Genomic DNA, 15,479 nt, shown 5'->3' on the forward strand with positions numbered 1-15,479 from the left:
AACTTCTCTGACCAACTTTCTCATCTCTGAAGTGAGGAAGATGAACTAAATGACCTCCGAGGTCTGCCCTTCCCAGCTGTAATACATGTATGATTCTCTTGGCTAGGCTGATAAGAAACTAGCAACATAAGGAAGAACTTCCCTAGCACATGCATGGCACTGTTTAACCACTTCCGGGTCTCCATGTATCAGATGTCCCCATTGTATGTTTAATCTATTCCTATTGGATACTGTAATATTAAGCAGTTATATGCTGAGTTTATATTTTTCCTCACTGGTGATTCTGAGAGTTGGAAGATAAGCACATATAAGCACACTTCAAAATGCAAAACAGTAAGTATGTTTGAGTAAATTCATACTCTAATACTATGAATATTATTTGCACATAAACACCAAAGTACTATAGAAATCTAGCTTTGCATCAATTAAATACATATAACTCTTAGACTAACACAGTGTCACTTCACACTCAGCAATTGTCATTCTAGTTAACTACATAGCAGCCAATTCTTTTAGGATCACTGTGTATTTTCTGAATATTTTTACATGGCAGCACAGTCTTGGAATATTTTCTAGAACAAAATTCATCACAGAAAATTTCTAAGAACCTTCTGGAAACTTTTCATTTTAAATTTACCTTTCAAAAAGTCAAAATTAATGGATGCTGCACCAAATATAAGCCTCAAGCCTAACGGTCAAAAAGCACTTCTTTTTGAAGAATGACTTGGCTATTAAGAAGAAAGGACTTTTTTGGCTGTAAGTTTTTGTGCTGCAGTGAATAACTGCTAACAATATTACAAACATCACATGCTTTATAAGAATACCCATATCATTTATAATTGGCACATTAAGAGGCAAAAAATAGTTAAAAAATGGTTTAAAATAAATATGTCTATGAAAAAATAAAGGCACTTAATTTTATTCATGAAGTATTTTTTTCAGACAACACAAATCAACTTTAGCCCAGACCTGCATTCTAACTGCATTCTAAATGGAAAGCTTAAAAGATGTAAGTATGTGATAGGAGACTTTAGGAGGCACATTACATATTTTTGATTCTATGGTAAGATAAAATTATACCTCATCAGAACATATTTTGTGCAAAGATGTTCTAAAATAAAATCTTTATTCTGTTTAATCTCACTGCCTTTTGTATTTGCTTTTAAAAAGAAAAAAGTTTTGATTAATGTTAATAAGCATTCAAAAGCATCAAATAAACTCCCAACATGAGCTATAAAATAATTATCAGGAAAAAAAAAGGGAAGCTAGCTACATTAAACCTATTCTATTTTTATCCTACTCAAACTAAATAATATTAGCTACTTACACGATAGCTCCTAATAACTTCAGTTGCTTTTTTACCTTTATTATCATCAAAAACTATATTTTAAGTTATTTACTTATTTCCCTTCTAGCTAGTCATATACAGAATTTAGGGAAAAAAAGCTGTGCATTGTTTTCCCTACAAGGTTTCTGACTTCTCAAATCTTAAGGCTGTCAGCCTAGAACTGCTAATCTAACATTCAAATGTGAAAAACAATGCATAAAACAGCTGGAATTCTGCTTGAAAATCATCAAAATTAAACCCAGTCTACTTATAAATTCAGCAAGATAATCCCACAGAACAAGGAAACAAGAAATTATTCACGGTAAATGATTTTCTGAAACAATCACTGGAGTGGGCCCACATACTGTTAACAAATGAAATATTCACCTTAATCAGATCACTCCTGAAAGCCCAACTGGGTTTCTATGATCTCACACAGGAGGTGAACAGGGGATGGACAACAGGACCACCTTTGAACCTCAATACAAGTGATGACTGGAGCACTTCACTTCAATCCCACATGATCCTGACATCGAAACTTTTAAAAACAATTCAGTTACAATAAAATAGGAGACCCCACAGTTTCCTGAGAACTAGATGCAGACAGAACAAATATTATGTTTAACTTCGTCCAATGCTGTCAACGAATGAGACAAGTTTTAAATGAGTTCGGGTGGATAAACAGAGTAAGCAGCACACTGGGTAAGAATTTTCCTTCCCAAATTATTTTCTGCACAACCTGTCTCTTCCAAATTCCACTTCTTGAGGAGTCAGGACAGGAGACATGTCACTAATCAATGCTGAGCCCAGATGCTGCTTCCTTTAAGCAGCATCAAAATGCAGAGGCTTTACATAGGTATTCCTTTGTTTCCTCTGCTGCAAAGCACATGCAACCCAAGAGTTTGACATAAATCAATCTTTTACAGAAAATAACAATTCTCTGTAGTGAGTGTTTACCCAATGGCAGGCATTGTACCAAATGCTTACACTTGCCATGGTATCTGATCTTCACACATGGTCTCTGTTTTACAGATGAGGAAACTAACATTCCCAGTCTGCCCAAGGCCACACAGCTAGTCCATGACAGCAGGAAGCTGAACTCTTCACCATTATATTAATTAAATGTACCAAAGGAATCAATTATAGGAATTTTATGGCAAAAACACACATAAAACAAAAGTTGGTAACTATTTGGTTTCTCTCTTCAGGCAATCAAAATATTTTTAACAGGTTTTTCAATCAGAGGCTACCAAATATTGGAAGAAGCATTTGCTAATCAAGGTTCAAAAACGGAACAAATTTCATGAGTACAAATCATCTTTAACCCTCTAGTTTGCTAAAAAGCTACACAAATATTCTCTCATTAAGCATAAATAGATGCGTAAATCAGTCTCTTTTAACATATAACTTATATTCAGCTAAGATGACAGACCTGAAAGAGAATCACTGTGATGTAATTATCAAAAGTACAGTAAAGTCCATGTAGACACAAGCAATGGAAGCCCACTGGACATGGCAGGGGACAGAGGTGGAGGGGGAGAAGAGTATGAAGGGAAAAACTCAAGAAGTGAAGTCCTCTTCGAAAGAGACACCTCCCACACTGGGTAAGAAACAGTGGAAATGCAGAGGGAAAGAGGTAATTTCCAGAAAGCAGTGTAAGCAAAGAGATGCTGGATTCGCATGCCAAGCTCCTGAAATGGCAAAGGACTACTCATGAGATTCACAGAACAAGGCCAAACTGTGGAAAGTTTGTTCAAGCCCAACTCAGGACTTTGTACTTCATCTTATAAGGCGATGGGCATCCATAGACCCCTCGCATGATCTCCACGATGATCTCACAACCCTCCTGAGGGCTCTTTCTCATGCTGTAATAAAGCTGGCACTCAGAGGGGAAACAGCTCCCCTTGTTTGCAGTGTGTTCACAGCCAAATGCACTCAACTAATAAAAAACAACAGCTATGCCAGATTCTCAAAATATGTTTTGCAAAAGGTTAAAAATTAACCTTTCTACAAAAGGTTAATAGTATTTTCCACACTGACTCCCAACCTCAAAGTAGATGTGTCTTTGAGAAGCTAGGTCCAAATTCAACTAAAACAGGTAAAGCCTTTTTTCTTCTTTTCCACAACTTCATAACACATCACAGTCATGACTGGCATAGCACAAAACCAACCGATTTATCTTAAGAGGACTGGCATGGAATCCCCCACGAGCCCCCAGTTCCTCTATTCCATGTCACCCAAGTCCAAGCAAAGACTTGGGGAGACGGTAGAGATGAGTGGTCAGTAAGGAAAGATGGCAGAGAAGGTGGCACTGCCCTGCTGTCACACTTATCAGGACCACCAAGGGTGCTCTGGCCCTGCAGTTTGCCACACAGTGGCCCACGGCCTTTCTCTGGAGAACCTAGCACAACAAAGCCTTTATTCTAAATACCAAGTGCTTCTCTCATGCTCTTCTGATATTCTCATTCAACCTCACAAAGGACATGTCACAGTTAACCTCTACCCTCCTGCACTGTGCAAATGGGCACCAAAGACAAAGCTTCTGTCTGGTTTGTATGGCCACAGGTGGAGAGAGACGAGAATTTAACACATCCCACTCCTGCAAATGGTCCGGATCCTCCACCGGGCCTAACTCTGTCTCAATTCTGCCCCAAATTTGTGTCCTACCTATAACTTCTCCATTCTTCGCACACTGTTCCACTAAAGAACCTCTAACATCTGACAAGTGTGAACTTCATCTCCAACAGGAGCATAGCCGGAGCATGCCTAATTTAAATCCACATAAATTTTGAACACTCCTCCATAACAAACCTCTATACTGTACATTTACACACTTGTATTACATTCTAATATGTGAATACACACACGTATGTTTGCAGATATTTCTATATCAACCCCAGCTGAAGAACCAAGAGTAAATTTTTAAAAAACTGTATTTTAAGAATTAAAACTACATAAAGTTAAAAAGCACAATCAACATATAACTTGAGATTTTCAAGCATAAATGTTTTATTATTGACTTAATTACCAAACACAAGATAAATACTTCACAGACAGTTTTCCAAGGAAGCAATATGTTTAATGAAGCCCCTAACGTGACCCCATAAGTAATGCGAGCAATCTACTCTCCACAGCAAGCAGGGCTGGGACTCCCTTCCTGGTCTTCTGATTTCCACTCCCCACCTACCTCATTGCTAACTTTAGGAGAGACGGGTCTTCTATAAGCCAAAGCACAGAGAGGGTCACGGGTAAAGTGAGACAAACAGGATATTCCAACTGTCACAGTGAGATACAAAATAAATGTTAAAAAATCCATTTTAGTAGCTAATGTTCACTTGTTTACTTTAGCCCCCAAGCTGTGCCTTGGGGTAGAGTCCTCAAGTACATTTTTAGAAGGAATGCAGAAATTTGCCAAGTGTTACACCTTGGCACTGCCTTGCCTTTGTGCCTTTGTTTACTCAGGTTTTTCCCAACCAGAACACCTTCGCCCTCATCTTCCTCGCCTGAATAAGCAAGAAGTTCCCCCACTCCACTGGTCAGAGTGCCCCTTTCCTGGGCCTGGTGCATCTGCAATCCCACCCGCATGCCCTTAGTAGGCTGGCTTTGCTAATCTTTCATCTACTTTTCAGTGGCTGAAAATTCCTAAGGGTCTCAGTCAGGCAACTTTCTAGACTCTTGCTGATAGGGCCAGGACCCAATTTATTTTCAGTTCTCCTAGAAAACTTAAAAGACATCTGCATTTCAGAAAAAAGCAAGTTTTCCTATCAAAACATTTAACCCTACACACTAAATTTAGACTCAGCTTTCATGGACCTTCACGATCTGATCACTCCTAATTCTCCTGCTCCAATCTCCTATCTCTCCCGCTACCCCACCCTTTCCCCCAGAATTACCCTCTTATGTTCTAGTAATGAAGACTAACTTAAACTAGCTTGAATCCCCCATGAGCTCCAATCTCAAGATGAAATGCTCCATCCTGTCTTGTCAGGTTCTCGGATAATTTCTGAACCTTAAGAATCAGTTCAGATGTTATCTTTCCTTCCTAACCTGCCCACGCCAAACCTTCCCCAACTGGGACATCCAGGAATCCATCTCTGTGCATTCTCCACACCTCTGCTCTTCCCTCACCACAGGGGCACAGTAACAGCCACCTGACTATCCTCTCTCAACTCTATTCTCCTTTCAGGGTCCATGTTTGCTTACCATTTCATCCCTTCCACCTAAGACAGCAGGGCACATGAAGGTGTTCAACAAGTATCTGTTGAGTTGTACATTTATTTGATACAGAAAAGTGTCTATGGCCTAAAAATCTACATTTCTCAAGAAAGTTATGTTATTTAGAATATTATAAAGTATATATTTTAACTATGAAAATGCCTAATATATGTGACCTAATGAGTAATACTTTCAGGCAAATCACATATTTATTCCTTCAATAAATATTGGAGCTCTTATTAGCTGCCAGGAACTGTGCTGGGCTAGGGCACCTGCTAGCCCCCAGGCAGACTTTGTGCTTATTAGAAAGGACACTGTCTCTAGAAAGATGAATTTTAAAGGCTGGGTCTAGGACAGGACTCCAAATGCCCACCTCATCTTGCACCCATGAGTGTGGAGTCTCTACTGCAGGAGTAAGCAAGAGAAAGAACCTTTGGAGAGCTAGATTCTAGTGAGGCAAATGCATGACCAATTTTCAACATTTTCTATATGACTGTACAATCAGACTTCCATACCCAACACTTAATGCTCTCCATCTAAATCCTCACCTCATTAAACACTGGTATAATAATCACTAATGTGACCTTGGGCCAAGGCATCTACCTATGTCAGCAGAGGGTTCTAGGACTCTTTTTGTCAGGAAACAAGTACACCGTTTTCACATTCAAGAAGGCTACAACATCGACCACATTTTCAATTATCACTTTAGGAGAGATTGGCCAATTTTATTCCCCCAAGGAACATTTTCAATTAACTTGTTTCATTTTTAAGTCATTCCTTACCTTGCATGTACTTGAGAATTTTTTCTGTAATAGTAAATATTTTTTAAGATGCTTTACTAGATTTTAAATAATAAGCTTTAACAGTTCTTTGCTTAACACTGCTACACTCTTATCTACTGAAGTTAAAAATAAAAGATAATTGCTAATCCAAGTTGATAGAACAAATCAGAACACCACCAATCTTTCAAAACAATAAGCTATTTTATAAAATAGGCTTTCTTTTCTAATATTAAAATTTCTCTTTACACTTAAGGGATAATACTCATTTCTTCATCTTTGAATGAAATGTGTATTATATACATAATTTTGACTGCTTCCTCATAGAAAATAGGTTTGTCTCATAGAGTTCTGCAAATAATGATCTGAGGTCATTCAACTACAACTCTCTTCACTTCTTATTAATCTAATGGATAGAGTAGTACAAAAATAAATCTCAAAATAAGTATGGGGGAAGGTAAAAAAATAATAATTTATTGTCATCCAGTTGGCAAAGAATATTCAACTGTTCATCTCATGTTCTTTGATCCAAACACAGTCCCTGCTGAGAGATAGTAAATCTCAGGTTTTAATATATCCACACTAATGGTTAGGAAGGCATAATAAAATGGTCATATTCAATTAACTCATTCAACTAATATTTATTCAGAATTTCCTGAGAGACAGGAATTATGTAGGGTGAGTAGAAGTGAAATGGAACCAGCATACTGGGAGCTCACCATGGAACAGAGGTACTTTATTATAAGATTTATTGTAAACCTTACTTCTATTTAATGCAGAGCCTTACCTCTTAGATTCCTGGGATGAATCTGTTTAGTTCGAGGCATTTTCTTTGATTCAAGAGTTCCTTTTTCTTCTTAGAAACTGTAGGAAGAGCAGGTTACAAAAAGGTAGCTCCATCAACTCATTGTTTATCAATTAATCCATGATCTAAAAATGGGGGAAAAATCATATTTTACTACCTTTAAAAGAAAAAGACACTTCAAAAGTTATGGCTCAGTACAAAACTAACCTAAACTCAACAAAAGGTATGCAAGCTGGAGATCACTGCAAAAGATTACTTCCTAACTTTTAATTAAACACAGGTTATATATATCATTTTGCCGCTATCTGGGCTTTCTCATTAGGAAAAATAAAAACAAAAAATCACTGTACCACCATCAAAGACTGAGATTTCACTAAATTGTGTTTTAAAGTAACATTACCAGGTGTAATTAAAGTACAGCATCAGGCTATAAAGGGTCATGCTGTATATAGTGCACATCTGTCCATTCATAAGCTCTTTGGGGACAGGGACCATGTCTCACTCATCTTGTTTTACTGAGTTAAGTAAGTGGTTGCTATTGTGGCTCCTCCCCAGTGATTCCAGATCTCTCTTCTAGACTGTGGTAGGACTGCACTTTCTGCCTCCCTGTGTTTAGCTACAATATGTGAACAGTTTTGGCTAAGGACCTGTAAGCAGAGGTGCATCACTTGCAAGTTAGAGCAGTTAGTTATCAAAGCAAGACACTCCTGAGCTCTCCTTCCCTCTGCCATTGGACAGGCACTGTCCGAGACAGCAAGTCTGACAATACAGAGCTGAGCTCCTGCTAACCCCACTTGATGATGAAGCATAAACAAAACAGAGACCTTTGTTGTTTTAAGTGGCTGAGGTTTGGGAGTTATTTGTTACTACAACATAACCTAGTCTGTCCTGACTTGTACATTGGAAAAGCAGTGATCTATGCCAAAACAGTAAGACTCCAAACCTAACAAAACTCTCTACCCCAATCAGTCAGCTCAGTCTCCTCTTCCACAAGATCCTCAAAAATATTAGAGCTAAATTTTAGATTTTTAAAACTAAAATTTTAGTGTTAACTCCTTGCAATAAAGCTGATAAGCAAAGACCATTATAATGATGTTAATACATGAAATTGTTTAATCACTAAGCAAAGACACAAAAATGAAATAGGAATGCTGTTTAAAACTTTTTATATCCAGTACTGCAGAATAAAACAATACTTGCTAAGCACCTACTGTGTGTGCCTATGTACTGTCTACACATTGCCTAATTTAATCCTAATTATAGATGGTAAGGTAGCTATCATTTACACATTTTACAGATAAGAAAATTAAGACAGGGAGAGGTTAAGTGGCCTGCCTATGGTCAGCAACCAAGTAATGTGGCACCAGGAGCCTCAGTTATTTGCAGTGCTCATTTCCTCACTGGAGGAGATACCTACTCTTGGGGATTTATTCAAAAGCTATATATATATATATATATATATATATATCTGTATGTGTGTATGTATGTATATATAGCACAAGTCACGACTATATATATATATATATTTTGGTGTCAAAATATATAGTCAGACTGAGTTCAAAGTCAGGCATGACCACTTACTATGTGGCCTTGTTCAAGGTACACAGCCTCTCTGAAGATCAGATTTCCCAAATGCAAAACTAGGCAATAGCAACCATCACAGGGTTGTTATAAGGACTAAATGCAGACGCTTTGTTCACTGACTGGAACACAGAAATACTCAAATTAATTCTCCTTAACAAAGCATACATGGGAAAGACTAATATCTCAGCATTAGGTTTTAGAAATTTATGGTTTCATAGCAGAGAAAAAAATAGAAGGGAAGACTACAATTAACTTCAGTATTTTATCCCTGATACGCCTATATATGGGCACTGCACAAAAAATACTTGTAATGTTTTTAACTGCATGGGGAAGAATATGAAATATGATGGTCCAATACTATGTATTCCATCTAGAACTTGTTAAATGAGCTATACAAGATGATTTCTCAACTCGCTGCATTAAAAACGACCATCCGATTCACGGAACGTCTGATTCAATAGAGAATTTAGGGACGTTAGGTCCAAATAAATTGTATGAATGCTTAACTACATACCTTATTAAACGTAAAGCTTTTAAACGGCCACGAAATTTGGAAGTTTTTAAAGCGTGAACTCCGAAGGTAATACAATCATGTGATCCCGTAAAACCAGGAGAAAAAATGTAAACTCCCAATCAGTAACAGCTTTCTGCTACCCTGTTCTCTGCCTACCCACTGTCCTTAGCTGTCCATCCCGTGTTTATATCCTCGTTGGGGGGAGGTATTTTCAAAAGCAGCAGCATCGTAGGGACTAGGAAGGGTGATAAGCCGTTCCTTCACAGGCAGGAAAGAAATACTACAGGGAGCAAAATAATGAGACGATCAAAAAGCGTAAAGACAGTGGCAAGGAGAAAAAACATGAATGAATGTGGAGGGCGGAGCCTGGGAAAACCCCTCTGCAACGCTGCACTGAACAAAGCGCTTCGCATGCCAGGAGGAGGGGGGAATGGAAGTGCCAGCTCAGGCAGGAGCCCGGAGTGGATGCGGAGAGCAGAAGGACGAGATGAGGCGAGCGCGGCAGCCAGACTCCTCCTCGCCGCCAGCTCCACCACCGCCCCCTCCCCTCTCCAGCGGCAACTCCTTCCCCAGCCCGACCCCAAGGCGAGCCAGAGCCGACCCGCGCCCAAACCCACTGCCCACTTCCCAACTGCTGCGGGCGCTTACTCCCAACCCGGAAAGAAACTACCCAGGTGGCTGGGAGTAAACAGGCACTTAAAGCAAAGAACGAAAGGAAAAGAAAGCCACAAAGCCCGGAGGTTGGGAAGCCGAGGCCTGGTCTCCCTCACCCCCCACCCTCTTGCAAAATGCGTCTGCGGCTGGAACGCGGGTGGGAAAGCTGGGTCCTTCCCTACCTGCTTGGCTCGTAGGACCGCAGCTCGGGCAGCTCGTGCACAGCGAGGGCGCCCAGAAGTGGCAAGTGTCCCCGCACGCAGCCATCCCCTCTGCAAGGTCGGCGATTGCACACACACGCACACACATATACACACCAGCACACACACGCGCGCGCGCCTGCACGCCCCCCGCCCGCGGAGGGTATGCGGTCCGGCCCCCCCTGCTGCTCCTCTGCTGTGGAGCCCGCGCCCAACCTGCTGCCAGGACGCCCGGCGGAGTCGCTGCCGCTGCAGCCGGCCCTGGAGCTGCGCTGCTGATGGCGGCAGCCGCAGCTCGGAATCTCCGCGACCCCCGCGCGGCGGCGGCGGCGCCGCCTGGGATCCCTCCTTCACTTGACAACCCCAAACACAAACATAACCTCTTCCTGCTGCTGCTCCCGGTCCCCGGGCTCCAGCACCCCCCCGCGCCGCCGCCGCCTCGGCAGCAGCCACCCTAAAGGCCGGCGACTGGCGCTCACACCACCCAGCGCTGAAATATTAAACAGGGGAGCCGGCCGAGGGGCGAGGGGGGGACGCGAGGCGCTCTGGCGGGGGCCGCAGGCGCCGGGCGGGGGAGGCGGCCGTGCTCGCCGACGCCCAGGACCGCGGCATGACCGTCCCTGCCGAGGAAGGGGCGTCCGAGGGGCCGGGGGCTGGGCGGCGAGGCCGTGGACGAGCACCGCGTTGAGGCTGGGGGGGCGGACCCGGGGGCCGTGGGGCCCCAGCAAGGAAGGCGGGCGCGGGCTTTACCTCTCCCCGGGGCAGAGAAGGGCACGTTTCGCGTCTTTAGGGGCGACGGGAGGAAAGCGGGCCGGGCGGCCTCGGGGAGGGCGGGCGAAGGTCCGAGGCTTTCCCGCGGGTGGGCGGGGCGGCAGGGGATCCCCGGGGGCGGGAGGCGGGGAGGCCGCGACGCGCGGGAGGTGGAGGGAGCGTCCCCCGCGGGACAGAGGCTGCGGCCTCGCGGGGAGAGTGGCAGGGGTCACCCCCAGCACGGGGCCCGGCCGGGACGAGGGGGTAGCCAGCCCTGCGCGGGAAGGGGTGGGGTGGGTGCTCCGGATCGGGGCTTGCTCGGAGGCCGGAGCCCCGGGTGTCCCCGGCGGGGCGGGTCCCCGGCCCGCCTACCCCGCCGGCGGCCCGCTGCTCCGCCCCGCCCGGCCGCCGCAGGGACGGGAGGGGGGCGGAAGGAGGCGGCCGCCGGGCCCGAGGGGGCGGGGCAGGGTTAGGGACGCGCGGGGCGGGAGCCCGGGGTCGCGCCGGCTGGGCGACTGGCGCCGGGCAGGGGCGGGGGCGGAGGGCGGGCTCGGCAGATCACGCGGCCCGGGGAAGGCCAGGCCGGGTCGCGCAGCTGGGGGCGGTTGGTCCGGAAAGAGGGGCGGGGACCGGCAGGGCGGTAGTTTCTCTTTACCGTCTCTTTACTTTCTAAAGCAGGATGTGGGCCGGCCCGGTGACGTCATGGGGTCTCCCAGCCCCGCCCCCCGCCCGGGCCGCCAGGGGGAGGGGAAAGGGGAAGGGAGGGGGGACCCCAAGGGGGTTTCCTCAGCAACGTGATGAGGGAAGGGGAGAGTCATTGTGAAACTTGAAACTCATTAACTTTGAAAAACAACTTTAAAAAAAAGGGAGTGGGGCGGAATATTGGTTTGGAGGGTGAAGGGGACATATTATTAACCCTGAACTGAAACCACTTTCTGGTGGCGGTTGTTCTATTAAAAGATTGAGGAAAGCCAAGGTTATTCCTGAGGCCGCTCCAAAGCCTGCTGGTGGTTCCCAGGGCCGAGCTGCGCGCGCAGTTAACCCCTGCCGGTCCGCTTGACAGCTTGGGGTAGGGAGGGGAGGGGGTTTGGGGTCCGGAAAGGGTGGTGCGGGGCTCGGCAGCGGACCTGGCTCCAGGGACGCCGGGAGGGGAGAAAGGGGGAAGAGGGAGTAATTACCGTAAACCAGAGTTTGAGCCCAGCTGCTAGAAAGCAGTAGAGGAAGCAAGTGGAAATCTATAGAGGCTGGATTAAGGTAGCGACGGTTTTCGGGGTTAGACCTAAAAGAATGTTAGAAGTCTGGGGCTCAGGAACTCCACATGTACAACTACAGAAGCAGGCAAAAGTGATTGGTTTAAGGAGCCACGCTGCACTTGGGAATAAAGCACAACAAAAATTCTGATGCAGAAAAAATTCTCAGATTAAACCAAACTGTTTTCCCCTTTTAAGGAATAAAAATGTTAAACGACCGTACACCCACTACGTTGGCCATCTGTGCAAACTCAAACTATTTTGCTCCCTGGGGCTTCCATAAGACGTCTAGGTTTTTCCTGCTAGGGTTGACCCCTAAAATTCCTCTGAGGAAATCCTACCTCGAGCTCATTTGAACTAAGAAATGTACCAGAAGGGGAATGATTAAAAATGGAATACTCAATAATGGGGAGCTTGTAACCAGAAATAATATAATGTACGGGGGGAATATGACTATTGAAAACTAATGTGGTCCTAAGAGCAAAAGGTCATCCAACAACTGCCTACACTTAAAATAATGTTTAGCATATTATGGATACAAAGTTGCAATGATATAATGCACTTTATTTTCGATGTGATAAAATCATCTCTCTCTTATAAAATGAAATGGTGTCTAATAGACTGCAATCACAAAAAGCATGTAATGTAACTTCCCAACAGGGTATTGGAATAAAAAAAGACATTCAGTTAGATAGGAAAGTATACCCAATCTGTCAGAGAATGAAGATTAAGGTAATTGATAATCATTAATTCTACTTTGCGTCACTTGCTAAGTCTATAATGCTAAATTAATGAATATATTTTTAACCCAGGATTGTTATACAAAATAAATACATACTGTGAACAAACACAATGTATGGGATTTGACATTGTGAACTTTCTAACAAATTAAATATGCAGTCTGGAGTTATAATAGATGAATTTTGTCGTTTCAATTTGTTAAAGAACTTTTTTCTTAAATAGGCTACTCACAATTTAACTTTCTTGAGTGGCAAATCATTATTAAACTTTTCTTTCAAATATATACAGTACCGAATAGTTTTCTTATTTTCTAGTTTTGAATTTTCTAAATGCAATTTCTTTGCCTACGTCTGCCTACATTTCTAAATTGCCTAGTTACCAGAAGGCAGGAAAACCCAGCTAAACTTTAAAGTAGCTAGTTTTGGCTTACTTGTTTTGTAGCAAGTTAAATAGTTTCTCAAATTGCATCGGAACGTGGAAAAAAATTCTAAACAGAAAATAAATGTGTATGGTAAACAGCAGTTTAAACTGTCAAAAATTCTGGAAAAATGGGGGAGGTGACCGGACTCTGATGAAAAAGTGGGGGAGGGTGCTCCCTGGGGCCCATTTCTCTCTAGCTGCACCTCCACGGGCCGCGAGAACACCTTTGGAACCCAGCTCCAGGCGGCAGTGGGGTTCAAGGGGGGGCAGTGTCACTGACAGGCTCTACACATTTTTCTTGCTGAGCAGATCTGGGAGAACACAAGTTCACTGGGGGCTTCGTCGCCGCCTTCGGCCGCCGCGGCCCCCGAGCTCCACGCCGCCACCGCTGCCCCGGCGTCCCCAGCCCCGGTTCCCACGTGGCCTCCCGGCCCGGCTCGGCTCGGCTCGGGCTCCCCCCTGGCGCGGCCCCGGCCCTCCGCCCTGCGCGCGGCCCGGCAGCGCCACCGCCACGCGGAGATCCCGGAGGTTCCTCCCCGCCGGCCGCAGGGTCACGCCGCCGCCTGTCCCTCCCCTCCGCCCTCCGCCCTTCGCGCGCGCCGGGCTTTCCCGTCCACAGGCCGAATCCCCTCCTCCTCCGGGCGACCCAGGGACAAAACCTTCCCAGCACGCCGTGCCAGCCCTGCCCCACGCCCCGGTTATTCCCAAACTAGGCGCCAGACAAAAGAGCCAAGAGGAAACTTACCCGAACTGCAACGCAAAAGTCCGACCCAAAGCTTCCTGGATTTAACTTTTAATTTTAAAAACAACAAAAGCAGAAACCAAAAGCCTCCTAGGTTGGAAGTGGGCGTGAGAGGAAACGCGAGGGGGAGGCGCTTCATTCCCTGGGCTGCTCTCGCCCCCCCTTTTCTGGCCCCTGCCTGGGGCTTTGAAGTTATCTAGTGCACCGCCTACGTCGGGCACACCGTGGGCTCTGCGCCGAGAAGCCTGCACAGATACTTGGCACTTCGTATGCTGATTGAAGAGAAGGAAGCAGGTGGTCAAGGTGAAGGATTCCCACTTCCTACCCCCGTAGTGAGACAGCCCCGTTTGCCCAGCTTCCCTTTGTTACCTGTAGTGAAATGAACAATCCACCTGTCTAATAATCCTGGAGAGCTGGACCCTGTGGTATTTTCTGTTAGACACAAAAAAGGAGGCCTTCTAAATTAGATTCATTTTCCCTCCTCTTAGCACAAACTAGACCGAGGTGGTAATGTATGGTTTCTGAGGCTTTTTGTTTGGTTTTTAGATCTCAGTTTTGAAAATATTATTTCCCTTCTGAGAAAGACCTGCAGCCTTGAAGACCTCTGAAGAAAATCAACTCCATAATGCCTTTCATATACCTTTCTTACATCAGATTATCTCACACTCTCTCCTTCACATTATGGAAAGCTTGTAACTGTTGATTTTATCTTAACTGGACACTGGCAGAACCTGGATGTATTTTTACGTTAGATTAGCAGTCTCGGGACCATCACAAAGCACTAACAAAGAGTTTTTTTTTTAAACAGTTTTGTAATCAAGAAGGCTTGCAGTGTCCTCTGCAGCTGGACTCTAACTATTCATCCACTTTGTGCCAACACCAGCCTGTGTTCAGGCCTCGCCCTCTGGGAGTTTGCAAATGGAGACAGAATACACACATGAAGAAACACCTAGAGGGGGAAAAAAGATACACGAGGTAGCTTATAAACAGAGCCAATTAAAGTTATACAGAGTTATTTACATGATTGTTGAGAGCTTTCTAGATTGGGAGGAAGGCAGGAATATCAGAGAAAGTTCCAATGGGAGGGTGAATTCCGAGTAGGAATGACAGCGAAATTCATGATTTGGCAATGGTAGGGTAACAGCATTCCAGGCAAGGGAAATAGCTTGAAGGTGAGAGCAAATGAACTATGAGTGATGGGTTTCCTGGCTAGTGCAGAAAATCAAACAAATGTGAAATAAGTAGGGTGGCCATATAAATGCAGCATGTAAACCAGGACACTTTTGAGGAGGAAAGGGAAGCTATTAATACTAACTCTACCCAGAGAGAGACAGACCTGGACCACCCTGAGCAAACATGAAGGCTGGGTTCTCCAGTAATCAACTCTGAAGACAGAATGGGCAGGCAGCAGGTGACCAGAGAAAAGGCTTCTCAGGCATGTTTAGGTGAGAATTAAGATATGATCCTGCAGACAGTTAGCAGTCATGTGTAGACATTT

The 15,479-nt window shown here is 44.6% G+C and overlaps 1 protein-coding gene across 6 annotated transcripts in view; it reads right to left on the reverse strand.

The window, feature by feature from the left end:
• The window catches only part of HIVEP1 (HIVEP zinc finger 1), a 158,715-nt gene extending 144,515 nt beyond the window's left edge, over positions 1-14,200 (reverse strand). For 2 of the 6 annotated variants that reach the window (XM_057494173.1, XM_036876117.2), the window contains exons 1-2: positions 10,829-11,112; positions 7,109-7,251 (exon numbers count right to left, since the gene is read on the reverse strand). In XM_057494173.1, coding sequence (XP_057350156.1) covers positions 7,109-7,148 — 40 coding nt within the window. In that variant the 5' untranslated portion in view covers positions 7,149-7,251; positions 10,829-11,112. Of the gene's footprint in view, positions 1-7,108; positions 7,252-9,224; positions 9,303-10,060; positions 10,187-10,828; positions 11,115-13,984 lie in introns of those variants that run through there. The other 4 variants (XM_057494172.1, XM_036876414.2, XM_036876182.2 and 1 more) reach the window with 4 other exon arrangements.
• Between the last annotated feature and the right edge of the window lie 1,279 nt (positions 14,201-15,479).

The sequence above is a fragment of the Manis pentadactyla genome, chromosome 16 (genome assembly GCF_030020395.1).
Source record: "Manis pentadactyla isolate mManPen7 chromosome 16, mManPen7.hap1, whole genome shotgun sequence".
In the NCBI taxonomy this organism is placed as follows: Eukaryota; Metazoa; Chordata; class Mammalia; order Pholidota; family Manidae; genus Manis; species Manis pentadactyla.